We start from the raw sequence: 27,120 nt of genomic DNA on the forward strand, positions 1-27,120 counted from the left end.
CCTTTGATTCGGTAGACCAGGGGAGCGCAAACTTTTTGTGCTGCTCCCCCCTTTCTCTCTGCCCCCGGCCTTCCTTCAGCCGCGTCAGATGACGCTGCGTGGGCGTGTGACGTCAGGTCACATGGTGCCGTGGCGTCTATTGACGCTGAGTTGCCATGGCGACGCAACACAGATGGCTGAATCCCGGTAAGTAAACAGTGCAGGGGCTCACGCGATCCCCCGGCATTTAATTTAAATGCCTGGGTGAAGAGCGCGGGGCCTCTGCAACTGCCCGCACCCCCCCAGCACAATCTCCCGCCCCCCACTTTGCGCACCTCTGCGGTAGACCACCCTAATTTCTCCTTCTCCATACTCTTGGTGTCCGTAACCGACCTCTATCCTGGATTTCCTCTAACCTCTAACCTCTCACATCGTACTTTCAGTGTTTTGTTTGCCAAAACTACCACTTCCTCTGTCATGCGAACTCTTCTTTTTTCTCTCTAGGCCAGGGGTGCGCCAAGTTTCCACACTGCACCCCCCCCCCCCGCCTGGCAGCCCCAGCACTCGTGACCCCCCCATCCGGCAAACCGGCGTCAAATGACACTGCGGGTCATGTGACCCCCGCAGCGTCATTTGACGTGTTAAGTCACATGACCCCGCGGCATCATTTTACGCCACGTTGCCATGGTGACGCTTCCAGAAGCCGGCTGAATCCCGGTAAGTTGAGGTTGCAGAGGCCTCGCGCGGTCCCCCGGCATTTAATTGAAATGCCTTGGGGAAGCGTGTGGGGCCTCTGCAACCGCCGCGCCCCCCACTTTGCGCACCCCTGCTCTAGGTGACCTTAACCTATGTTGGGCTCAAATATCACCTCTCCGCTGAAGACCTACAAATGTTATATTCAACCCCTGACCATACAGCTGATGTCCTAACCAAGGTCTCTTAACGTATCTCTGCTATTGCATCCTGCATGGCCCTCCGCCGACTCAAACTTAACATGTCGAAGACGGAGCGCTTCACTGTCTCCCAAGCGTTGCAATACTGCCCCTTTCTCAATTACTGTTGGCAGCACTATTATACACCCAGTATCACACGCTGCTGCCTAGGTGCCACACTGGACTCCTCCCTCACATTCTCAATGTAGCTAAAACCGGTTGATTTTTCTTCCATAACATTGCAAAGATACACCCTTTCCTCTGTCCTCCTGCTCTAACTAACGCAGGCCCTCCTTCTCTCCCATCGTAACCTTCTACTGTCCGGCCTGTCTGCCTCTCACTTGTCTCCCCTACAATTTATTCTAAACGCTGCTGGTAGAAATCACTTCACTCTCTGCTAAATCTGTCTCAGAAATAATTTGCGGATATCCCTCTCCTGGCTTCACATTAAATTGTCCTTTCATTTCAGGCTACACACTCCTCAGCCCCTCCTTACATCTCAGCCTTAATTTCTTGCTATACACCTCTTGAACTCTGCTAAAGGATGTGTTCTATATATACACACCCCTTTTGTATCTAAAACCTCTCACTACCCCTCACCTCTGGAATACCATTCCCCTCAATACATGACGAGCACCTTCTCTTTCCACCTATCTTAAAAACACACCTCTTTAATGAAGCATTTGGGTCGCTCCAAAGTACCCGTCCCTTGAATACGCACATACCAGAACACCCTCCTACTGTATCTGCAAGTTCTCCCTACTTACCACTTAGATTGTACGCTCCTTTCCTAACGTCTTATTCCCATTCAGTCTCAAAAACCATTCAACAAAACAAAAAAACCACTTCCCTGTCCAGACGGAAACCAGTTCAATTATCTGCACAGATACACGTCTGAGATAGCAATGTGTGGCACATATCATCAGTTGGACTGGGTTAGACATTGTGTCAGTCAGGACTTGTGTGTTAAATCTGGTTTGTAATAGTTTATATATGTATGTAGAAAACTGAAATCCAAATGACTTGTCTAACAATTCTTGGCTGAGGAAACCATGCACATTGCCATTGACCTGTGCAGGAAGACACAGCCTCTACACTTCTTCACTGCAGACTTCATTGTCTTGATTCATGCACACAGAATATGATTTACTGAAGGCCGTCACATTCACTTGTGTCTTCAGGCGTGAGCTCAGGGTGGGTGTTGGTGTCGAGTTGTGTTAATGAACTGCAGTGTATGATGCAGTATAAAGGGTCAGAATGTGTGTTGTGTTAATGAATTGCAGGATGTATGCTGTAATGGGTTGCTTTCACTGAGAACAATGATTAAGACTCCTGAGTAAATCGCGTTTTCATTACATAACAAGTAACGGACACAGTGGGACATGATGTGGTTACTCTGCGTTGGCTGCTGTTCTGCCAATGCTTGATGTACCTCTCTTATATATCTGTAGCCATCAACAATTTGCAAAAAGCACAGACAATCTTCAACTTTTCCCTCTACAAAATCCCTCAAGCTTGTGGCAATTGATCAGGTAATGCCAGCGTATGTTCACACATTCTCAGATCAAATACACAAACAATTCATTCGGTGTTATGACATGACTGAATTAATTAACCCATCTTGAACCCCTGGCTACTGTTGGAAACCAGCAAGTGAATCTAGAACAGATAATATCCGTCATGTTTTGGCGCAAACTTACATATGAGAAGAAAAAGGATTCAGAGAGGTAGAAGGTTTAACAACCAACCTGCTGAGCTGAGAAGAACTCGGAAGTCTGCTCCTCTCTGCAAGTCTCCACTTTCTAACGCTGCCTCCTTCTCTGCGTAGCGATCCCAGTTGGAAAGGATCTTCCTCCTAGAGAATCCTGAAGGCGCCTTCTCCTCATCCCGGGAATCTGCAACCTCGTTCCCGTCCTGTGAAAAGGAGAGCTGGAGGTAGTATTATTTTAATATTACTGCAGTTATCCAGAACATGTCAGCTTTACTTCAGCTGTTCAAAGATTACCAGATTTATAACAGAACATATAAAAGTGCAGGTATGAGCAGTCATGAAAGGCTTGATAAACGGATTACTACTCGTCCTTCCACAGTGGACAGCTTTTTCAAGAAATATTTTATACATTATTTTTATTTTATTCAGCCCAGATGAAGTCAAGCACACAGCTGTGAAAGCAGTTATTTGATGGGTTTTCAGAGGAAAACAACCATTTTCAATAAATAGTTCACAGCGCTGAGTAAACAAGTGATAACACCCCACGATGTGTTTAAGGTATGACACGCATCACGGCTGTTGTGAAGCCCCTGAGAAAAGCAGTAAACCTGGTATTAATCCCCATGCGATATTACTGCACTGAGAGAATAACCAGAGAGGAACAGTAAGGGTTCTTGCTTTAAGACTACAAAAAAAGAGTATTATCTGTACATCACTAAATATCATTTGAACCAGTACTCTGTGGGAATATCTGACAGCTCCTCTAACAAAAGGACTAAGAAAATCTATATATCTATATCTCTCTATATATAGATATATATAGATATTGTAATAGTATATATATATATATATATATATATATATATATATATATATATAAAAACATACTTGAAAACGAGAGGTAACTCAATGTATTACTTCCTGGTAAAATATTTTATAAATCAATAATAACACCCACCCTTACAATAGAGAGAGTTACAAAACTCCTGCTATCCTATTTCCCCCTCTTATCTTTTCCTGTCCTCCCCAGGGCTTCTCAAACCATGTGGAACAGACCTGAGAGAGGGAGGCAGATACTGAGCTCCCCCCACAGGGATTACATGAGATTCATATAGAGGCCCCACACATCAATGTGGCCTGTGAATCAAAAAGTCCTGGTACACTAAAGCACTTTCTTAATACAAAGAATTTGGCAGTATCACTTAATATAGAATAAAAACAGAAACGTAAGATCAACCATTCTACAACCAAAGTCAGCACTTTATAACATACAGTACTGTGATAAATGATCAGCAAGTTGGTGGGGGGAGGGGGAAGGGACTAACTGTGCTTTTATTTTTCGGTTCATTATATAAAGGAAGGAGAGTCAGTACTATTCACAAAAACCTCAACCTCTGAAGCCACAAGATAAGAACACTGCAATGATTCCAGTACTGCAGTGATCTGGGCTGATTCACACGGCAGGCTACACATAAAATAGCAGCCATTTGATATATTATTCCACACCCACCTTCGGTCAAACTGATGACAAATGGAAGAGTTCAGAATTCATCTGGTGAGAAAAGTAAAGACAATCTGTGGGAAATCTATGGCTTTACAGGGACATGTCCGTTTGTGAAATATGGCAGCAAACTAGCTGTAGGTAAACACAGCACAGGGCGAAGGGTTCAGATTGTGAGGTACAGAGCTAGGGGGCTGGGCAGTGTGGGAACACCTCTATGGTTACGTCAGGGATGGACAGCTGTTTTAATTCAGTGACAACTTCGTCCCTATTGAAGATGTTACACCGCTGGCTGTTTCTGTACAAAGCTCTGCCAGTCTCACCAGTAATAAAAGCTGTCAAAGAACTCAAATGTCTTTGCAGCTACTGTACGTGGCTCTAACAATAATTTTAAAAAAATGGATCGGGAGAGAGACCCTGGTGATAGAATTGGCATATTGGTCTCTGAGGTCCTCTTTTGGAAAAGCATTTCCAATCATTATGATTACTGAATTAAGTAATTTAAATTAAAAAAAAATGAGTGTTGATGAAGGAAACATCACAGTCAGGCGGGTGGGGGGCACTTTACAATCAGACGCTCGCAGGGACACATTTATTGTGCAGTCACTAATGACATCCAAGCCGTGCCAAAAAGGAGGGGGCAGAAACACTCACTGCTGCTCAGCACACAATAGACCTTAAAAACAACACAAGCCATACATGTAAAGTGCTGTCCATCACTCCGTTAACCAGTTTCTCAGAACAGAGCGATCTGCGCTAGCTTTTAGATGACAAAAAAAAAGAAAACGCAGAAGGATGCAGATTAAGGATGTAAACCGATTCATGCAACGCACGTGAAGACAAGAGCAGCATTGCAGTCACCAGCTGACATTGAGCCTGCAGCAGACTTAGTGCCATATTGTAGAATGAAGCTGCAACCTTTCACTGACCCCCTATTGTCTGTGTGACATTACAAGAAGGTAACCAGGCTGTTTTTCCACACATCACTTGCTCTAGCTCTCCAGGAGCACGACCCCTGCTAACACAGCTCTGCTGACAAACAAGACAATTCGTACTGAAGGTACAACTAAACCAAGACCTGGATTATCGCTGTCATTGAAGCCGGTTGGCCCAGAAATGCCCCATTTGGCTTGAAATCTTGGCTAGCTTGCAAAGTCCGAATGCGTCCAATTCCTAACATTTCAAATTACACCGGGGCAATGTATTTTGCAGCCATGAAAGACTTAAGAATGAGACTCACTGGAGCCAGGCTTTTCTGTGATTTACACTCCTACTGCGCCAAATGTAGGAGTAAATCCCGGATTGCTGCCTGCGATTGCCCAACAGGCAAAGAACTACACAGATAGCACCACCCTCACCCCGATCCCATGTGCTCTCCTATACCTGCCATTCCTATTCACCAGCTGTCCAGCTGTTAGACTCTGCTGGTACACAAATAAACACAGCATATCGCCATATGATCCTGTAAGCTCTGCCTTCCACTACACGGACAGAGATTCCTCTGTTACGTCAGTAGCACTCACCCTTGTACTGAACGTGTACAAATATTGTGCACTGCATTCGCTCACAGTGCTGTGTAACTATACTATCCAAGGCCAGCTCATGTCGAATCCAATCTGCAGGCCAAGGAGGTACAAATGGCTTTCTTCGACTCTTGATACGAGGACATGATTCATAGTGACCCTCCCTCACTCCTGTGGTGCTTTCAGGTAAATATGAAGGCAAACAGCGAACACCGAGTAAAGCTTGCATATGTTAGAGAGCTGTGCAAGTGACGTTTTATTTACCCGAGACATTCATTGGTGATCACAAGCAAGTGGAGATTAACATGTTTGCTGCTTGAAGGGTCTGAAACAAATCCCAATCCTACATATCCTTTCCAGCAGACATTGGAAATTGTATTCTTGGCACTACAGCAAATATCCAACTGTACGTAATGAGGCACTGATCGAATGCCTGATACACACAAACAAATTCCAACCAGTTACAGGCCCAAGCAAACAGCTGTCCTATCACGGATACAACATAACATCTAGTTAAACGTGACAATCTACAGTAGATCATATGTTTTACAACAGCTGTAGAATCTGTTCCTTTCTATCTGTAATTCACACACACCCGGTAAAAGAGTTTGAACATTGTCTTCACACACACCCGGTATCAGAGTTGGGCTGAATAAAATAAAGGAGGACACTGACATCTACTGGCACCAACATGAAAACTCACACCGACCAAAAACAATAGCAACAATTCACATCTTCTGCAGATTTCTTAATGAAGATAACCCCAACCTGTAAGTATCTAATGACAGGTCATTGCAGTTTCGAGGGGGGAGCATTGCGGCTCCGAGGGGGGAGCATCCTGCCTTCCCTGCGCGTCACTGCAGAGCGTGCAATGGTGATTCTGTGCTCTGAGCCAGGGGGCACAAACTTTTCTCCCTGCGCCCCCCTGCCGGCGGTCCCCTCACTCCCGCGCCCCCCACTTACCCGCACTCCGGCGTCATGACGGCAACGTGACGTCACATGACCTCGCAGCGTCATTTTGACGCCGCGTTGCCTTGGCGACGCAGGGAGCAAGCCACCGGAGCCAAGGTAAGTTAGGTTTACAGAGGCCCTGCAGCTCCCCCGGCACTTAATTTAAGTGCCTTCGGGAAGCGCGCGGGGCCTCTGTAAACCCCGCGCCCCCCCGTCGGCAGTCTCGCGCCCCCCCTGGGGGTCGCGCCCCCCAGTTTGCACACCACTGCTCTGAGCCATAGTAATACACGGCAGTATGGCAGAACAGACATTAATAAAAAAGAAAGAAAAAAGGGCGCAAGACCCATAGTGCAATATGTAAAGTTTTAATGCTAAAAGAACACAGTTAAAAACACTTACAAGATGCAAGTTGATAAAAGGCACATCTAGGATGGTAAATCCAAAACTTCAGCAAGCTGGGAAAGCCTCAGTGTCCGTCTCTTGCATGGAGAGAGACTAAGTTCCAAACACCCTCCTCCCAGGTTCGGCGTTTCTCCACTCCTGCTTCCGCGTCACGTGCGCTCGTGACGTCACCGCGTTCGTGTTCTCGCGTCGTTACCCAAGGGGCTGGGCTTAGGGCCGATGTACTGTCTCCAGTAGTCTGACAGATCAGATTTAGGATCTCCTGCTCTGCTCCGCAATTCAGCAGCCTTGGTGGATACAGCCCTACGCGTTTCGAGTGTCTCTCTCTTCGTCAGGGGCTCTGAGGAGACGGACACTGAGGCTTTCCCAGCTTGCTGAAGTTTCGGATTTACCATCCTAGATGTGCCTTTTATCAACTTACATCTTGTAAGTGGTTTTAACTGTGTTATTTTAGCATTAAAACTTTACATATTGCACTATGGGTCTTGCACCCTTTATTTCTTTTTTATATCTTTGTAGTTGCCTTGGACCCGAGGGTTGGATCCATCTTGGAGCTGCATTTCCCATTTGTGAATCGGACTGGACATTAACTGTTTTATATGGTATACTTTTTTCTATATGTGTTTTTAAATTGGCGACAGTAAGTATTACTGTTATTGTGGGCAAGAGAGCTAGCTGATTTAATTAATTTTAAGTGATTAAGCTGATTACAACATAATAGAAGCCTGGGACAACAGTTCACTTGATCAGCTATTGTAGTGTTTTAGAACATACATTAGTAATAATAACTATTTCATATATCGCTATTCTCCCAATGGGACTCATAATTACAGTATAGTGCGCGGAACACACTGCCCTGTAGCTTACATTCTATGTTTTTGGTGCATGAGGCACAGGGAAATAAAGGGATTTGACATAAGGAGATGACACTGGGCATTGAACCAGGTTCCCCTGACCCAAACTCAGTTTTTTCACTCACTGAGCCACTCCCTCTCTAGCAAGCTGTCTTGTGCGTGAATGTAAATGCTGGGCAGTCAATGTTTTGTGGGTCAACCAGGAATGCTTCACACTTTTGGAAGTACTTAGAGATACTCAGTTTCCCTGCAGCATGTTCATTTTTAGGGGCTGGGTGTCATAAGCAGAATCACAGTGTGTCACAGCAGGGATATGCTTGTTTTGGGGAGATGAACAGGTATCATGTCACACAGACATGTTTATATCTCAACACCCAATATTTAGTCGCATGCACAGGTGTCGAAATGCTGCGTTCTCTCAGGGGCGAACACGTGGTGCAATGAGAATATGATACATGGATCAAATATCCTTGTTATTGCCGCCTCCAGTATTGATACAATGCTTGGATGTCTTTGGTTACAAAGCGAGGTTTTGTCCATTTTTATTTCTTGCTTTTAAGTTCCCATCCCATGTTCTCCCAGCAGCTCCTGATTCAGCGGGCCTGGCTCAAGGTTTTATATAGGGACTTTTCCTCCTTTCGCTGAGCCGGGAAAGAAGGTTTCTGTGCGGTCCCCGTCTCCCAGAGACTCGCGGGGCCCCTGCCCGGTCCCTATCTCCCAGAGACTCGCGGGGCTCCTGCCCGGTCCCTATCTTCCAGAGACTCGCGGGGCTCCTGCCCGGTCCCTATCTCCCAGAGACTCGCGGGGCCCCTGCCCGGTCCCTATCTCCCAGAGACTCGCGGGGCCCCTGCCCGGTCCCTATCTCCCAGAGACTCGCGGGGCTCCTGCCCGGTCCCTGTCTCCCAGAGACTCGCGGGGCTCCTGCCCGGTCCCTGTCTCCCAGAGACTCGCGGGGCCCCTGCCCGGTCCCCGTCTCCCAGAGACTCGCGGGGCCCCTGCCCGGTCCCCGTCTCCCAGAGACTCGCGGGGCCCCTGCCCGGTCCCCGTCTCCCAGAGACTCGCGGGGCCCCTGCCCGGTTCCCTGTCTCCCAGAGACTCGCGGGGCTCCTGCCCGGTCCCCGTCTCCCAGAGACTCGCGGGGGCCCCTGCCCGGTCCCCGTCTCCCAGAGACTCGCGGGGCCCCTGCCCGGTCCCCGTCTCCCAGAGACTCGCAGGGGCCCTGCCCGGTCCCTATCTCCCAGAGACTCGCGGGGCTCCTGCCCGGTCCCCATCTCCCAGAGACTCGCGGGGCCCCTGCCCGGTCCCCATCTCCCAGAGACTCGCGGGGCTCCTGCCCGGTCCCTATCTCCCAGAGACTCGCGGGGCCCCTGCCCGGTCCCTATCTCCCAGAGACTCGCGGGGCCCCTGCCCGGTCCCCATCTCCCAGAGACTCGCGGGGCCCCTGCCCGGTCCCCATCTCCCAGAGACTCGCGGGGCCCCTGCCCGGTCCCTATCTCCCAGAGACTCGCGGGGCCCCTGCCCGGTCCCTATCTCCCAGAGACTCGCGGGGCCCCTGCCCGGTCCCTATCTCCCAGAGACTCGCGGGGCCCCTGCCCGGTCCCTATCTCCCAGAGACTCGCGGGGCCCCTGCCCGGTCCCTATCTCCCAGAGACTCGCGGGGCCCCTGCCCGGTCCCTATCTCCCAGAGACTCGCGGGGCCCCTGCCCGGTCCCTATCTCCCAGAGACTCGCGGGGCTCCTGCCCGGTCCCTATCTCCCAGAGACTCGCGGGGCCCCTGCCCGGTCCCTATCTCCCAGAGACTCGCGGGGCTCCCGCCCGGTCCCCATCTCCCAGAGACTCGCGGGGCTCCCGCCCGGGAGTCAGGTGCTTCCATAGTATTATGGGCAGGGCAGTAATGGGCGTTATTGGGGCAGTATTACCATTAACCCTCCCCCTTATGCTCCTCACCCGCTTGCCGCGCCCCCCGTCTGGGTGTGCGACCTCCCGGTCAGTGCCGGAACTTCGGTCACCTGCCGGCCTTCTCCGGCACCCGCCGCCTCCCCTCCGGTGTTTCCCGCGGCCCCGCTCCATGTCTGTGAATCTGACAGCTCAGTGCAACCGTGAAACCCTTCCCCTCCCTTCGCAGCGCCTTTAAATAGAGCGCGTGTCAGTGGTGAAATGGGCCCCCCGGAAAGAGCGACTCAAAGAGGAAGGGCCCGGACATAATGTGCATCATGCTAACCCCCAGCACGGGCATATGCCCAAAGAATGTAACCGTCACTGTGACCCTCTGCCCGTGTCACACACAGACCTCACTGGGACTCTGCCCGTGTCACACACAGACCTCACTCTGACTCTCTGCCCGTGTCACACACAGACCTCACTGGGACTCTCTGCCCGTGTCACACACAGACCTCACTGTGACTCTGCCCGTGTCACACAGAGACCTCACTGGGACTCTGCCCGTGTCACACACAGACCTCACTCTGACTCTCTGCCCGTGTCACACACAGACCTCACTGGGACTCTCTGCCCGTGTCACACACAGACCTCACTGTGACTCTGCCCGTGTCACACACAGACCTCACTGGGACTCTCTGCCCGTGTCACACACAGACCTCACTGGGACTCTCTGCCCGTGTCACACACAGACCTCACTGTGACTCTCTGCCCGTGTCACACAGACCTCACTGGGACTCTGCCCGTGTCACACACAGACCTCACTCTGACTCTCTGCCCGTGTCACACACAGACCTCACTCTGACTCTCTGCCCGTGTCACACACAGACCTCACTGGGACTCTCTGCCCGTGTCACACACAGACCTCACTGGGACTCTCTGCCCGTGTCTCACACAGACCTCACTGGGACTCTCTGCCCGTGTCACACACAGACCTCACTGTGACTCTCTGCCCGTGTCACACACAGACCTCACTCTGACTCTCTGCCCGTGTCACACACAGACCTCACTGGGACTCTCTGCCCGTGTCTCACACAGACCTCACTGTGACTCTCTGCCTGTGTCACGCACAGACCTCACTGTGACTCTCTGCCCGTGTCACACACAGACCTCACTGTGACCCTCTGCCCGTGTCATGCACAAGCCTCACTGGGACCCGTCGCATCTGTCACACACAGACCTCATCTGTGACCCTCTGCCACACACAGACCTCACTGTGACTCTCTGCCTTTGTCACACACAGACCTCACTGTGACTCTCTGGCTTTGTCACACACAGACCTCACTGTGACTCTCTGCCTGTGTCACACACAGACCTCACTGTGACTCTCTGCCCGTGTCACACACAGACCTCACTGTGACCCGCTGCCTGTGTCACACACAGACCTCACTGTGACCCGCTGCCCATGTCACACACAGACCTCACTGTGACTCTCTGCCTGTGTCACACACAGACCTCACTGTGACTCTGCCTTTGTCACACACACTGTGACTCTCTGCTCGTGTCACACACAGACCTCACTTTGACTCTCTGCCTTTGTCACACACAGACCTCACTGTGACCCTCTGCCCATGTCATGCACAAGCCTCACTGTGACTCTCTGCCCGTGTCACACACAGACCTCACTGTGACCCTCTGCCCGTGTCATGCACAAGCCTCACTGGGACCCGTCGCATGTGTCACACACAGACCTCACTGTGACTCTCTGCCTATGTCACACACAGACCTCACTGTGACTCTCTGCCTATGTCACACACAGACCTCACTGTGACTCTCTGCCTATGTCACACACAGACCTCACTGTGACTCTCTGCCTTTGTCACACACAGACCTCACTGTGACTCTCTGAACGTGTCACACACAGACCTCACTGTGACCCTCTGCCCGTGTCACACACAGACCTCACTGGGACTCTCTGCCCGTGTCACACACAGACCTCACTGGGACTCTCTGCCCGTGTCACACACAGACCTCACTGGGACTCTCTGCCCGTGTCACACACAGACCTCACTGGGACTCTCTGCCCGTGTCACACACAGACCTCACTGTGACTCTCTGCCCGTGTCACACACAGACCTCACTGTGACCCGCTGCCTGTGTCACACACAGACCTCACTGTGACCCGCTGCCCATGTCACACACAGACCTCACTGTGACTCTCTGCCTGTGTCACACACAGACCTCACTGGCGGATTAATTCAGTGGATATTTCCAAATTCACTTCAGTTACCCCAAATGTGAGGGACACTCACCCGAGTAGAGCTCCCCGCTATGAGAGAGTATTGACCCTGGAGAAGTTGAGCTTCATTCCAGCCTGTGGGGGACCTATTATTGATATCATCATTCTTATTATTATTATCAGATTTTTTGTAGGATACAGAAGTGCTGGGACCCCAACCAAATACGAGGCCGCTTAATTCAGACATACAGTAACATTGTGCATAGAGAAAGTGATAACGTCCGGTCCCCTGAGGGATCCTCATTGGCTCAATTTGTGCTACAGATTTCCAGGCCACATAAGAAGTTGTGTCAGAAGAAGCAGAAAGAAGCACAAAGAGCGCCCAGAATCCAACACTCAACATACAGACATTTTACTGATGACAGATGTATTGAAACAAATTAAAAAAAAAACACAATAAAAAGAACACAGAACAATGTATGTGCTATCTCAGGGGTGCACAAACTGGGGAGCCCTAGATATTCTGGGGGGGGCACGGCAGTTATAGAGGTCCCGCGCTCTCCCCCCAGGCATTTAAATGCCGGGGACCGCACGAGGCCTCTATAACACACGTCCCTTCCAGCGACTGTCGTCACGGTAACACGGCAGCAAATATCAACACGGGTCACGTTACCTTGGCAACGTGACGTCACATGACACTGCGCGTCATTTGCCGCCGTCGCCGAGCGGGGGGGGGGGGGGGGTGTTCATTCATGCATTTTGAGCAAGGATGAAGTACACAAGGGTCGAGGGTGGACAGACAAATCACATAACCTGAACACAGGTGAGCTGTTCTTGTGTGTGAATGACGGCAAGAAACCTAACTCTATCTCCTTTACGATCCTAGAGACAACATCACTGAAACAGTGCACCTGTGAGACCGCTTGTCTAGCGTCGGTGACTGAGGCTTTGGCACCAAATTTGAAATAGATGCGTCTAGGTAGGAATCCTCTGTAGCAGGTGCCGGTAGAGCCTGTTTAGCAGCCACAGTCACCTGGATGTTCAAACGGCAGAAAGGTAAATCGCGTCTCTCACCAGCCAGGTTCTCCTCCACAGATTGCCAAATAAATTCCCCTAGGAGGGTAGAACTGTGCACGGTGCCCGCACTGTTCCAAAGAGGCTATCCGCCTCTGTTGCTTCATCTACTGCAGTAACAGTGCTGGTTGCACATAGAAGCTGTTTGGGAGACTGCAGGCATAAGTATCTCAAATGTGTCAAGCTAGCACGATGTCACTTGACAGAGTCCCAAGTTTAGCTCTTTACCCTCAGCCATTCCCGATCCCCATACGAAGTGGGAGAGAGTTACGAAACGCGTAGGGTAGCTTGCCCTAAACCGTTAGGCTGAGCTCCTGGTGGCGGCGTTGCTACATGCGCGCACTTGAGTCCGCGCACACTTCAAGGACTCTAACCTGATTGTCTGAGGTAGTTCCACAAGTGCCCACGGCGCTGAGCGCGTCCACGCATACAACATAAATTGAAATTGCGGGCTGCAGTTGCATGACGTCAGCGTCACGTGAGATGGTTCAGCAAATGAGGGCGAACCAGCTCCGTGACGCGTCCATGACGCGTTCGCCCCGATCGCCGTGACTCATCTCCTGCAGCTAGCGCATGAATCGCTGGGGCTGCAGGAGTGTGCGCGGGGCCGTGCACAGAAGCACACGCCCGCGCCGCAACCGTGAGCTCAGCCTTACAGATCTTCACTTTCTGAATCCTGCCGCATTATTAGCCAAGTGGCGGAGGGTAAAGAGCTACACTGGGGACTTGGGACTCCATTGGACATTATGTGAATCTCACTTACTATACCACCTGAGAGATTTGTGGCAGATAGCACATACACTGTTCTGTGTGCTTTTTATTATGTTTCTTTATTTGTTTCCATACATCTGTCATCAGTAAAATGTTTGTATTTTGAATGTTGGATTGTGGGTGCGCTTTGTGCTTTTTCTGTTCCCTTTTGGAGACTGGTCTGTGTGTTTTCAAGAGCAGAATATGAATCTAGGAGATAGGTTACGTGTCACCTATTGAATTGCTTCTCCTCGCTTTTTTATTAATTATTTTCACGCATTATAATTTTTACATATCACTTTTTATTTTATTTTGTATATCACTTTGTTTGCAACTTGATCACTGGAGCTATATATATATATTCAAAAATAAAAATGCTATTAGTAATTTGCATATAGTCAACGACATGTGTTACAAACATCTTTAGCACGTGGTGACACTTGCTTGGAAGGTCCTTAATCACACATTGACTTTGCAAATAAAGGGGATCTGCTGCAGTGCACAGAGCGGCACAAACTGCTAGATCTGGTCAAAGCTGCACACGTTTCCTATATGCCTCTTGGCTGCATGGAGAACTTGCTTCTCTCCACAACCCCCTATACAGGACTCCCATGCAGGGCCCTGTGTGCATCCCCAGCACTGGGGGTATTATCTGGGCATCTCTCGCTTGCTGAGCCAGGATAGTCTGATAGAAATAGAAGAGTTTACCTTCTGCAGGTAGTTATCTCCAGTGTAAATAAAGACCGCCCTGTAACCGACAACGCAGCATCCTCATATAGCACATTAGCTATGCGTTAAATGTATTCCCTGTCTATGGACCATTTACCATTTATCCGCAGGAGATGTCTGTTTACTTTGCTTTTCCTCTCGGTTTCCCTTTAAATGGCACATTGTAGGAAGGATGGTGTGTGGGTGGCAGTTCTCTGTGCCCAACCCAGGGTTACAGCCAGGGACAGTGGGCATTGTGCAGGGCTGAGGGGACAGCTGACACTGGATATTGTGCAGGGCTGACAAGGAGCTAAGGGGACAGCTGACACTGGACATTGTGCAGGGCTGACACTGAGCTGAGGGGACAGCAGACACTGGACATTGTGCAGGGCTGACACTGAGCTGAGGGGACAGCTGACACTGGACATTGTGCAGGGCTGACACTGAGCTGAGGGGACAGCAGACACTGGACATTGTGCAGGGCTGACATTGAGCTGAAGGGATAGCTAACACTGGACATTGTGCAGGGCTGACACTGAGCTGGGGACAGCTAACACTGGACATTGTGCAGGGCTGACACTGAGCTGAGGGGACAGCTGACACTGGACATTGTGCAGGGCTGACACTGGGCTGAGGGGACAGCTGACACTGGACATTGTGCAGGACTGACACTGAGCTGAGGGGACAGCTGACACTGGACATTGTGCAGGGCTGACACTAGGCTGAGATGACAGCTATCACTGAACATTGTGCAGGGCTGACACTGGGCTGGGGACAGCTGACACTGGACATTGTGCAGGACTGACACTGGGCTGAGGGGACAGATGACACTGGACATTGTGCAGGGCTGAGGGGACAGATGTCACTGGACATTGTGCAGGGCTGATACTGAGCTGGGAACAGCTAACACTAGACATTGTGCAGGGCTGATACTGAGCTGGGAACAGCTAACACTAGACATTGTGCAGGGCTGATACTGAGCTGGGGACAGCTGACACTGGATATTGTGCAGGGCTGATACTGGGCTGAGGGGACATCTGATACTTGACATTGTGCAGGGTGGGCTGAGAGGACAGCTGGCACTGGACATTGTGCAGGGCTGACACTGGGCTGAGGGGACAGCTGACACTGGACATTGTGCAGGGCTGACACTGGGCTGAGGGGACAGCTGACACTGGACATTGTGCAGGACTGACACTAGGCTGAGATGACAGCTATCACTGAACATTGTGCAGGACTGACACGGCTGAGGGGACAGATGACACTGGACATTGTGCAGGGCTGACACTGGGCTGAGGGGACAGATGACACTGGACATTGTGCAGGGCTGACACTAGGCTGAGATGACAGCTATCACTGAACATTGTGCAGGACTGACACGGCTGAGGGGACAGATGACACTGGACATTGTGCAGGGCTGACACTGGGCTGAGGGGACAGATGACACTGGACATTGTGCAGGGCTGACACTAGGCTGAGATGACAGCTATCACTGAACATTGTGCAGGACTGACACGGCTGAGGGGACAGATGACACTGGACATTGTGCAGGGCTGACACTGGGCTGAGGGGACAGATGTCACTGGACATTGTGCAGGGCTGATACTGAGCTGGGGACAGCTAACACTAGACATTGTGCAGGGCTGATACTGAGCTGGGGACAGCTGACACTGGATATTGTGCAGGGCTGATACTGAGCTGAGGGGACAGCTGATAGTTTGCTTAATTCAGTTCAATGAATTTCTCATGTCAATTCAACAGGGAATAGAATTATCCCTTTAGTCCCGGAGGAGTCACCAGAGAAATATATCACTATGACAAAGTGGGAAATGTATTCCTGCTCCCTCCAGCACTGAAGAAGTAAACGGGTTGAGGTGATACTACAGACCCTGTATTGAATTGTTTTACTTGTCACATATCAATACAATTGCCATCCTGTGTAACATTAATAGTGATATAGCAGATATAACACATCATTACAATCAAACATATACTTCTTCTCGTTGCAGATCATTTGCAGGTCATCATAATTGTCCACGTCTTTAGGATCCCGAGAAGAGCAGGAATATGGAAATGGAGCCAAACGCCACCTCTTTAAACCAGTCTGATGTAACAAGCCAGCTGAAAGCTCACAGCCTGTGGGAGGTTATCACCATCGCCACTGTCAGTGCCGTCGTTAGCCTGGTCACCATTGTGGGAAACATCCTTGTTATGGTTTCCTTTAAGGTAAATAGCCAGCTGAAGACGGTGAACAATTATTACCTGCTGAGCCTGGCCTGCGCTGACCTCATTATTGGGATCTTCTCGATGAACCTTTACACGTCCTACATCTTAATTGGTCACTGGTCCCTGGGTAGCCTGGCCTGTGACCTGTGGCTGGCTCTGGATTATGTTGCTAGCAATGCCTCAGTAATGAACCTGCTAGTAATTAGCTTTGACAGATACTTTTCCATCACACGGCCCTTAACCTACAGAGCTAAGAGGACTCCCAAAAGGGCTGGGCTCATGATCGGCCTGGCCTGGTTCATCTCCTTCATTCTATGGGCACCTGCCATCCTGTGCTGGCAGTACTTTGTGGGGGAGCGCACAGTGCCCCCGGAGGAATGTCAGATTCAGTTTCTGTACGAGCCAATCATCACTTTCGGTACAGCCATTGCTGCCTTCTACATCCCGGTGTCTGTCATGACCATCCTGTACTGCCGCATCTACAAAGAGACAGAGAAGCGCACCAAGGACCTGGCCGAGCTGCAGGGCTCTGAATCTGTGACCGACTTTGAAATGATGAAGCCGCAGGGGGCTCTGCTCAAGTCCTGCTTCAGCTGCAAGCAGCAAACACTCACCAAGCGAGAGAGGTGCCAGGCATCATGGTCCTCCTCCAGCCGCAGCACATCCGCCACCACCAAGATATCCCAGAGCCCCAATGCCTGCAATGAGTGGGCCAAGGAGGACCAGCTTACCACCTGCAGCAGCTACCCATCCTCAGACGATGAGGACAAGCAAGCCAAGGAGGCTGTCTTCCAGGGTTCCTACAAGAACCAGGCCATGGCTCAGAAGGAGGAAGAGACCAAGCAGATTCTTACCAAAGAGCAGCCGGTATTGAGTGATTTCGAGAGTGAAAGGTTCTTCCTGACCCCGGGTAAGGGCCATTCGCAAAGAAGTCAAAAGTGTGTCTCCTACAAGTTCAGGATTGTGGTGAACGATGATGGCTCCCAGGACGCCAACAATGGGTGCCGGAAAGTCAAAATAACCCCCTGCTCCTCCATGTCAAAGGGCCATTCCCTGAGAAGCATGGACCCCAATATCAGCAACCAGATTACCAAACGCAAAAGGATGGTTCTGATCAAGGAACGCAAAGCAGCACAGACACTAAGTGCCATTCTCTTAGCTTTCATAATCACCTGGACCCCTTACAACATCATGGTTCTCGTATCTACTTTCTGCTCCAACTGCATCCCCTCTTCGCTGTGGCACCTGGGTTACTGGCTGTGCTATGTCAACAGCACCGTCAACCCCATCTGCTATGCTCTGTGCAACAAAACCTTCAGGAAGACATTCAAAATGCTGCTGCTATGCCGCTGGAGGAAAAAAAGTGTGGAGGACAAGCTGTACTGGTATGGGCAGCACCCCCCCAGCCACAACAAGCTGCCCTGAACATGGTGGGACGAGGGAACGCAATAAGGCAGAGGGGTCCCCTGGCTCAGACATGGAGCGAGGCAGCTGAGACATGGGGGCTATACTGCAGCTCACTGTTTGGAGCTGTACATTTTCTCTTTAGAGACGCTGAGGATGTTGGTTGTTGACCATTTAGCTGTGTATGGCTAGAGATGTGGGCCATGGGGATGGTGCAGGGGGAGGGTTAAACACCCTACTTGGGATCACTGCACAGCCAAAGAAATAGCCACCTCTCTGTTGCAAAGAAGAGATACAAATACCTTATGTCATTGTCCTTGTTTTGCAACTCAGAGCTGCTTCATGCTGCATTATTTAGGTGATCTCCAAAGAGAAAAAGTTTGAGATGGATGCACCATGATCAGAACTGAGCTATTGTAAAGTTAAGGTCCAGCGTTTATACTGTTAGAAGCCTATACATTGTTATCAAGTTACTGTGTGGAAGCTGTGGATCAGTCCTTGCAAGTGATAGAACTGATACGCTGCTTTTATTAGGGTGGTTTCTTGAAATGTCACCTCGTGCAGTCCAGGGCACAAGAAGAAGAGGTCATAACTCAAAAACCCATCTTCCAATGACATGCTAAAAATCAGAGGGAAGGTGTCAAATGTAAATGGGGTTAGGGACTTATTTAAAAGAAGTGCTAGCATAAAAATGCCAATCTTACAGTCCTTTTGTATGGTGGGGTGTGATGAGCTTATATCTGTCCCGTGATACTTTCATGTAAAAAATGCTCTGCTGTTCTGTGTGTTTAGATGTATCCTGCCCTCTTCTTGCCTTTACTTCTTTAGGTCATGATGATGTCAGCATGTGGCTGACCCGAGAGGTAAACTGTTATCTGATGATCTGAGGGTCATAGAGCAGACTACACATAGAAGGCCATTAATGGTTTAATAATAAATTAATATTAACAAAGAAACTTACAAAGTACCTGATTGTTACAGAAGAGATTGGAGATGCTGCAACTATCCAAGGGGCGGGATCAATCCTGAGGTTGTAGTAACGATGGCCGTGTACAAAGAAGACTTGTGACAGAGAACATGACCATGGGTCAGTGTCTTGAAATTGCCATTGGGATCTATTTGTTTTCTGTACTGGGGTCTTTCAATAGTGCTGTAGTGATTTTCATTGCTTAGGGACAGCAGTAATACAGAACGTCACCTGAAGGCGGAATCTGACGTGGTTGCAGTCGTCTCGACCGGTGTTGGGCTGCAGAGGGACCCTTTCCTGCAGCTGCTCTGCTGCTGGACACTCAGCCGCTGGCCGCTTCGCCACAGTAAGTTAGTTTCAGGGTTAATTTAGCAGTTAGGGTAAGGTGTTAAGGATAGGGGTTTACGGGTAAAGGGTTAGGCTTTTAGGGTATGGGATTATGGTAAGGGGTTTTTGGGGTAAGGGGTTAATCTTTGTGGGGTAGGGGATTAGGGTAAGGGATACGGGGTTTTAGGGTAAGGGGTTAAGCTTTTTAGGGTAGGGGATTAGGGTAAAGGGTAAGGGGTTAAACTTTTTAGGGTAGGTGATTAGGGTAAGGGTAAAGGGTTAAACTTTTTAGGGTAGGTTATTAGGGTAGGAGTTTTAGGGTAAGGGGTTAAGCTTTTTAGGGTAAGGGGTTAAAAATTTTAGGGTAAGGGGTTAAGCTTTTTAGGGTAGGTGATTAGGGTAGGAGTTTTAGGGAAAGGGGTTACGATTTTAGGGTAGGGGTTTAGGGTAAGAGCTGGTGTTAGTATTAGGGGTTAAGATTAGGGGTTTTTAGAGTGAGGGGTAAGGTTAGGGGCTTACCTTGGCGGCGATGTTGCCAGCGGCGAAAAGTCCCGGCAGCAAGGTGAGTGTCAGCTAAACGCAGGCAGAGATTTGACTGCGGCAAAACGTCCATGGCCAAATGTCCTAGACCGTCTGAAGGGCCCTCTCAGAAACGTTATAAATATTTGTGATCCAGCGGGACAAAACCGCAGCTTCTCAACCGTTCATTTTGAACTTCGTTATTGTCTAAATATTGTCCTGGTTTTCTTGCAGTTGTACCTCATTTGGTTTGTATGATGCGTATAAGTGCAGTTATTGTAAATTTCAGCACAAAATCAACCGCAGTGAGTCACTGGAGTCCAACACAGGAATGCTACAAGGAAACACTGAGATTAAAACAAAGCGTGAGTGAGACCTGTGAGGTCTCAGACCAATAGTACATAGCTGTGAACACCTCTCCCAACAACTAGTACACAGGGCATGGGGGTGGGTGTCATCTCTTGTCATTGATAGAGGGGTCCTCCTGAGTTGTACTGTGTATCGGTATTACATGTTCCTGAGCATTAGCATCCATTTCTCAGTCTCCGGCTGTAATATTCGTGCGATGGACAATAGACCCAGATTTACTGTTAATGGGATGTTGTTTCTCACTGAAAAGTTTTGTGCTGGATTTTTTTGCAGCAGTTTTGCCGCAAAGAGGTTTCAATAAAACATGTTCCGTCTCATGATGGGATAAATATCAATAAAACGGGTGTTTTTTTCATGTTTACATTCCCTATGTTGAAGGTACTCCCATACATATAACACCTCCCTATCATTCCTTTCATTGCTCCCTATAACTCATCTTATTGATCCATATAACTCTTCCAATTATAATATAAGAATTGTTTTTTTTTGTATAGCAGTGACAGTGCACGCAACGCTGTATATAGAATGGTTTGCAGACATGAGTCCCTGCCCCGTAGAGCTTACAATCTATTTGTGGTTTCCTGAGGCACAGGATAATACAATGACTTGTCCAAAATCACAAGGAGTTTACACTGGGATTTGAACCAAGTTCCCCTATTTCAAGCTGTTATTGTTTTCCGTCAGTGCCTCACTGAGCCACTTCTATTACTCCATATTACTTTTCCCTATCACTTCACCTATTGTCCCATATAACTAACCGCTCCCTTTAACTCCTGTTCGTGTCCTATATAACTCGCCCTATTGCCCCATTTAACTGCGCCCTATAACTCCTCCTATTGCCTCATATAACAGCTCCATATAACAGCTCTCTATAACACATATTGCTCCATACAACGACTCCTATTTTGCCCCATATAACAGCTCTATATAACCCCTCCGATTGCTGTATAGATCTCCCTATTTTGCTTGCTAAGAAAAATTTCTATACATTAAGTTTAATAGAGGCACATTCAAAATAACTATTGTAATTTGAACCCCAGTTCGGTCAGTTTTGGGAACACAGAGCTTTGAAAGTGACACAATGTACAGTGCTGGGGACACCCAGGGCAAGATCAGAAGGATTTACAGGGTACATGTATCTTACAAACCAGTGACACACTTGTGTTATATACAGAGGGCATATTCCCCAGCTGGAATCTCCCTGTGGACACAGTGTGGTGACTGGCACAGCTGCTCCAGCCAGAGATACAGTAAACATCCCACTGACATTTTCTTGCAAACACACATTCTGCTTCTCTCTCTCTCTCGGCAGTTTGGGGATTTTGGCCAGTTGAGTCATGATTATGGACCCTGTTATAAGCACATGTATGTGACTTAAAGCTACTCTCATATTGCTGTATTGTAATGTTGTGGAAGCATTGCCACATCGCCTGCCTGTGTATTGCAGCTGCACCCAGCTCTGCTTGCAATATTTAGGGGCCTGTGGTGTCCAGCTTTGTAGATCTGATCAGTGATCCTGGTTACTGCAGTCAAACTATTTACACTTCATGTTCCAGCATACAGATGTAGCGAAGATTACTGCACCGGCAGGCACGCTATGCTGTGTGTGGCTCACTGGCTGGTGAGCAGTGAGAAACACAGACAGTTTGCAGCAGGACTGGTTTATTTTGTCCACAGACTTAAAACAACTAACACTTGTGGGCAGAACCGCCGACAGATTTCCCAGAGCCCAGGACTAGAGTTTCAACCGCGGCCCCCCATGTCAGTAGTCTTGCGAGCCCCCTCCCCCCATTTAACACCGCCTCACCCCTCCTCTTTCCCCCTCTCCCCATGTATTTCTCCCCCCCTCCCCATGCATTTCTCCTCCCTCCTCATATTTCCCTCTCCCCATGCATTTCTCCACCCCCCTCCTCTCCCCGGGCATTTCTCCACCCCCTCCTCCCCCCATGCATTTCTCCAACTCCCTCCTCTCCCATGCATTTCTCAAACCCAACTCCCCATGCATTTCTCCCCCCCCCTCCTCTCTGTATGTTTCGCCCTCTCCCCATGCATTTCTCCACCACCACCTCCTCCTCTCCCCATGCATTTCTCCACCTCCCCATGCATTTCTCCACCACCTCCCCATGCATTTCTCTGCCACTTCCCCATGCATTTCTCCACCACCTCCCCATGCATTTCTCCACCACCTCCCCATGCATTTCTCAACTCCCCTCCCCATGCATTTCTCCACTCCCTTTCCATTTCTCCATCCCCCGCCCCTCTTGCATTTCTCCACCCCTCGCTCCCCATGCATTTCCCTTATGTTTCCTCCAATGCCCATGCATTTCTCCACCCACTCCTAACCCGTGCATTTCTCCACCCCCCTCCCCATGCACTAATCCACCACCTCCTCTCCCCATACATTTCTCCAACCCCCGTTCCCATGCATTTCTCCAACCCCCGCTCCCCCTGCATTTCTCCACCCTCCCACCCCATGCATTCCTCCACCTCTATATGTATTTCTCCACTCCCCTTCCATTTCTCCGCCCCCCCTACCCATGCATTTCTCCAGCCCCTCCCCCTATGCATTTCTCCACCTCTAAATGCATTTCTCCACCTCTTCATGCATTTCTCCACTCCCCTTCCATTTCTCCGCCCCCTCCTCTCCCCATGCATTTCTTCACTCCCTCCTCTCCCCATGCATTTCTCCACCCCCTCCTCTCCCCATGCATTTCTCCACCCCCTCCTCTCCCCATGCATTTCTCCATTCCCTCCTCTCCCCATGCATTTCTCCACCCCCTCCTCTCCCCATGCATTTCTTCACCCCCTCCTCTCCCCATGCATTTCTTCACCCCTCCTCTCCCCATGCATTTTTTCACCCCCTCCTCTCCCCATGCATTTCTCCATACCTCCCCAAGCATTTTTCCAACCCCCCATGCATTTCTTCACACCCCTTGCATTTCTCCACCCTCCTGCCTCCATGCATTTATCTACCCTCCCTCCCCCATACATTTCTCCACCCTCCCTCCCCCATGCATTTCTCAACCCCCTCCTCACCATGCATTTCTCAACCCCCTCACCATGCATTTCTCCCCCCCTCCTTATGTTTCCCCCTCTCCCCATGCATTTCTCCACCCACTCCTCTCCCCGTGCATTTCTCCACCCCTCCTCCCCAAGCATTAATCCACCCCTCTTCTCCTTATGTTTCTCCCTATCCCCATGCATTTCTCTCCCCTCCTCTCCTTATGTTTCCTCCAATCCACATGCATTTCTCCATCCACTCCTCTCCCCATGTATTTCTCCCACCCTCCCCATGCCTTTCTCCTCCTCCTCTCTTTATGTTTCCCCCTCTCCCCATGCATTTGTCGAACCCCTCCTCCCCCATGCATTTCTCAACCCCCTCTCCCCATGCATTTCTCCAACCCCTCCACTCCCCATGCATTTCTCCATACCGCCTCATGCATTTCTCCAAAGCCCCCATGCATTTCTCCACTCTCCTGCCACCATGCATTTCTCTACCCTCCCTCCCCCATGCATTTATCCAACCCCCTCCTCACCATGCATTTCTCCAACCCCCGCTCCCCATGCATTTCTCCACACCCCGCTCCCCCTGCATTTCTCCACCCTCCCTCCCCATGCATTTCTCCACTCCCCTTCCATTTCTCCACCCCCTACCCATGCATTTATCCACCCCTTACCCCATGCATTTCTCCACCCCTCTCTCCCCCATGCATTTCTCCAACTCCCTCCTACCCCATGCATTTCTCAACCCCCTCTCTCTGTGTATTTCTCCCACCCTCCCCATGCATTCCCCCCCCTCCCCATGCATTTCTCCCCCTCTCCTCTCTTTATGTTTCCCCCTCTCCCCATGCATTTCTCCACCTCCCCATGCATTTCTCAACCTCCCTCCCCATGCATTTCTCCAACCCCCCATGCATTTCTCCAACCCTTCAGGGGAAGGGGAGGAAAGGGGGGAAGGGAAAGAACACCCTCGCTACAACCTGGCTGGAGGTGCTACATTCAGGGGCGATGTAGAATAGCAACAATAGAAAAATGAAACCCCTATAATGAGAGCACTCTAAACAGATATGTATACTGATGACACCAGAGGAATCTAATGATGTAATGAATTGATGAATTATTAAAATAATCTTTATTAGGAGATACCTCAAAATTAAAATATTGCAGGTAAGTGAACCTATGCCTCCTCTGAGGCTTGCCTAATCTAAAGTGCAAATTTAAAATGGAGTGGGTATAGACTGGGGTATAAAGTCGCAATATAACATATAAGTAATACTATAAAGCCATCACATTTAGATGCAAAATCACATCTAAATAAGTGTAGCTATACACCAGACTCTGAATGGTTAATGAGTAACAAATACAGAGAAATAAAAGGATCTACTGTCATAGAGAGTCTCAGTGATTGCTGCACTGTGGGGTGCAATGCCTGTGGCCAAATATGTAAATAAATATCAATATATAACACTTAAATCAGCTCTGGCCTCCCACCTAGCAGGTAGTGCAGTGTAGTGTGAACACCGTAGTGCACACTTCTATAGACGCCTATATCCTTGTTAAATGAACATATATGTTGGAGCGTTAATATCACTCATAGTGTAAACATTTGTTGTAGTTAGCCTCATATAGTATCACTCAGATGATGAAACATTGTAGCTCCTGTGCAATTTAAACCTCATGTAAGCACATTTCAGTCTCAGAGCTATATAGCTGGACAGAATGACAGACTCAATATGTCTGACAAAATGTCTCTTAGTTTTTCTATTGTTGCTATTTCTCCAACCCCCCATGCATTTCTCCACTCCCCTCGCATTGCTCCACCCTCCCGCGCCCATGCATTTCTCCATCCCTCCCTCCCCCATGCATTTCTCCAACCCCCTCCTCCCCCATGCATTTCTTCCCCCCTCTTCTCCTTATGTTTCCTCCTCTCCCCATGCATTTCTCCACCCCCTCCTCTCCCCATTCATTTCTCCTCTCCCTCCTCTCCCCATGCATTTCTCCACCCCCTCCTCTCCCCATGGATTTCTCCACCCCTTTCTCTCCCCATGCATTTCTTCACTCCCCCTCCCCCATGCATTTCTCCACCCCTCCTCTCCCAATGCATTTCTCCACCTCTCCTCTCCCCATGCATTTCTCCACCCCCTCCTCTACCCATGGATTTCTCCATGCCCTTCTCTCCTCATGCATTTCTCCACTCCTCCTCCCCCCATGCATTAATCCACACCCTCCTCTCCCCATGCATTTCTCCAACCCCCCGTTCCCATGCATTTCCCCAACCGTCCGCTCCCCCTGCATTTCTCCACCCTCCCTCCCCATGCATTTCTCCACCTCTACAAGCATTTATCCACTCCCCTTCCATTTCTCTAACCCCCTACCCATGCATTTATCCCTCCTCCTCTCCTTATGTTTCCTCTAATTCCCATGCATTTCTCCACTAATTTCTCTCGCATGCATTTCTCCACCCCCCTCCCCCTGCATTAATCCACCACCTCCTCTCGCCATACATTTCTCCAACCCCCGCTCCCCATGCATATCTCCAACCCCTCCCCCATGCATTTCTCCCCCCTTCTCTCCCCCTGCATTAATCCAACCCTCCTCTCCCCATGCATTTCTCCACCCCCCATTCCCATGCATCTCTCCACCCTCCCTCCCCATGCATTTCTCCACCTCTACATGTATTTCTCCACTCCCCTTCCATTTATCCACCCCCTACCCATGCATTTATTCACCCCCTTCCCCCATGCATTTCTCCACCCCTCTCTCCCCATACATTTCTCCCTTCTCTCCTTATGTTTCCTCCAATGCCCATGCATTTCTCCACCCACTCCTCACCCATGCATTTCTCCAACCCCCCGCTCCCCTGCATTTCTCCACCTTCCCACCCATGCATTTCTCCACTCCCCTTCCATTTCTCCGCCCCCTACCCATGCATTTCTCCACCCCTCTCTCCCCCATGCATTTCTCCAACTCCCTCCTCCCCCATGCATTTCTCCACCCCTCTCTCCCCATGCATTTCTCCCCCTCCTCTCCTTATGTTTCCTCCAATCCCCATGCATTTCTCCACCAACTCCTCTCCCCGTGCATTTCTCCACCCCCCATGCATCAATCCACCTCCTCCTCTCCCCATACATTTCTCCAACCCCCGCTCCCCATGCATTTCTCTACCCCCCATTTCCATGCATTTCTCCACCCTCCCTCCCCATGCGTTTCTCCACCTCTACATGCATTTCTCCACTCCCCTTCCATTTTTCCACCCCCTACCCATGCATTTCTCCACCCCCTCCTCTCCCCATGCATTTCATCACCCCTCCTCTCCCCATGCATTTCTTCACCCCCTCCTCTCCCCATGCATTTCTTCACCCCCTGCTCTCCCCATGCATTTCTCCACCACAGTTCCCTTGCATTTCTCAAGCCCCCTCGCATTTCTCCACCCCCTCCAATTGCAATTCTCCACCTCTAAATGCATTTCTCCACTCCCCTTCCATTTCTCCACCCCCTCCCCATGCATTTCTCCACCCCTCCCCCATGCATTTCTCCACCCTCTCTCCCCCATGCATTTCTCAAACTCCCTCCTCTCCCATGTATTTCTCCCAACCTCCCCATCCATTTCTCCCCTCTCCTCTCTTTATGTTTCCTCCTCACCCCATGCATTTCTCCACCTCCTCCTCTCCCCATGAATTTCTTTCCTCCTCTCCACATTGCATTTCTCAACCCCTCCTCTCCCCATGCATTTCTCCACCACCTCCTCTCCCCATGCATTTCTCCACCTCCCCATGCATTTCTCCACCACCTCCCCATGCATTTCT

General features: G+C 49.8%; 2 protein-coding genes across 4 annotated transcripts in view; one reads left to right on the top strand and one right to left on the bottom strand.

Moving 5' to 3' along the window:
• AVEN (apoptosis and caspase activation inhibitor) overlaps positions 1-10,032 on the bottom strand; it is a 214,472-nt gene extending 204,440 nt beyond the window's left edge. Inside the window, exons 1-2 of the mRNA XM_075613271.1 lie at positions 9,801-10,032; positions 2,660-2,825 (exon numbers count right to left, since the gene is read on the bottom strand). Coding sequence (XP_075469386.1) covers positions 2,660-2,825; positions 9,801-9,923 — 289 coding nt within the window. The 5' untranslated portion in view covers positions 9,924-10,032. The remainder of the gene's footprint in view (positions 1-2,659; positions 2,826-9,800) is intronic.
• The window catches only part of CHRM5 (cholinergic receptor muscarinic 5), a 79,095-nt gene extending 59,506 nt beyond the window's left edge, over positions 1-19,589 (top strand). The window contains exons 1-4 of one of the 3 annotated variants that reach the window (XM_075613268.1): positions 9,797-10,102; positions 12,295-12,447; positions 12,857-13,026; positions 16,512-19,589. In XM_075613268.1, the coding sequence (XP_075469383.1) occupies positions 16,570-18,153 (1,584 nt within the window). In that variant the 5' untranslated portion in view covers positions 9,797-10,102; positions 12,295-12,447; positions 12,857-13,026; positions 16,512-16,569 and the 3' untranslated portion in view covers positions 18,154-19,589. Of the gene's footprint in view, positions 1-9,796; positions 10,103-12,294; positions 12,448-12,856; positions 13,027-14,199; positions 14,512-16,511 lie in introns of those variants that run through there. The other 2 variants (XM_075613270.1, XM_075613269.1) reach the window with 2 other exon arrangements.
• Positions 19,590-27,120: the final 7,531 nt, after the last annotated feature.

This window comes from Ascaphus truei, chromosome 9 (genome assembly GCF_040206685.1).
Source record: "Ascaphus truei isolate aAscTru1 chromosome 9, aAscTru1.hap1, whole genome shotgun sequence".
NCBI classification, from domain to species: domain Eukaryota; kingdom Metazoa; phylum Chordata; class Amphibia; order Anura; family Ascaphidae; genus Ascaphus; species Ascaphus truei.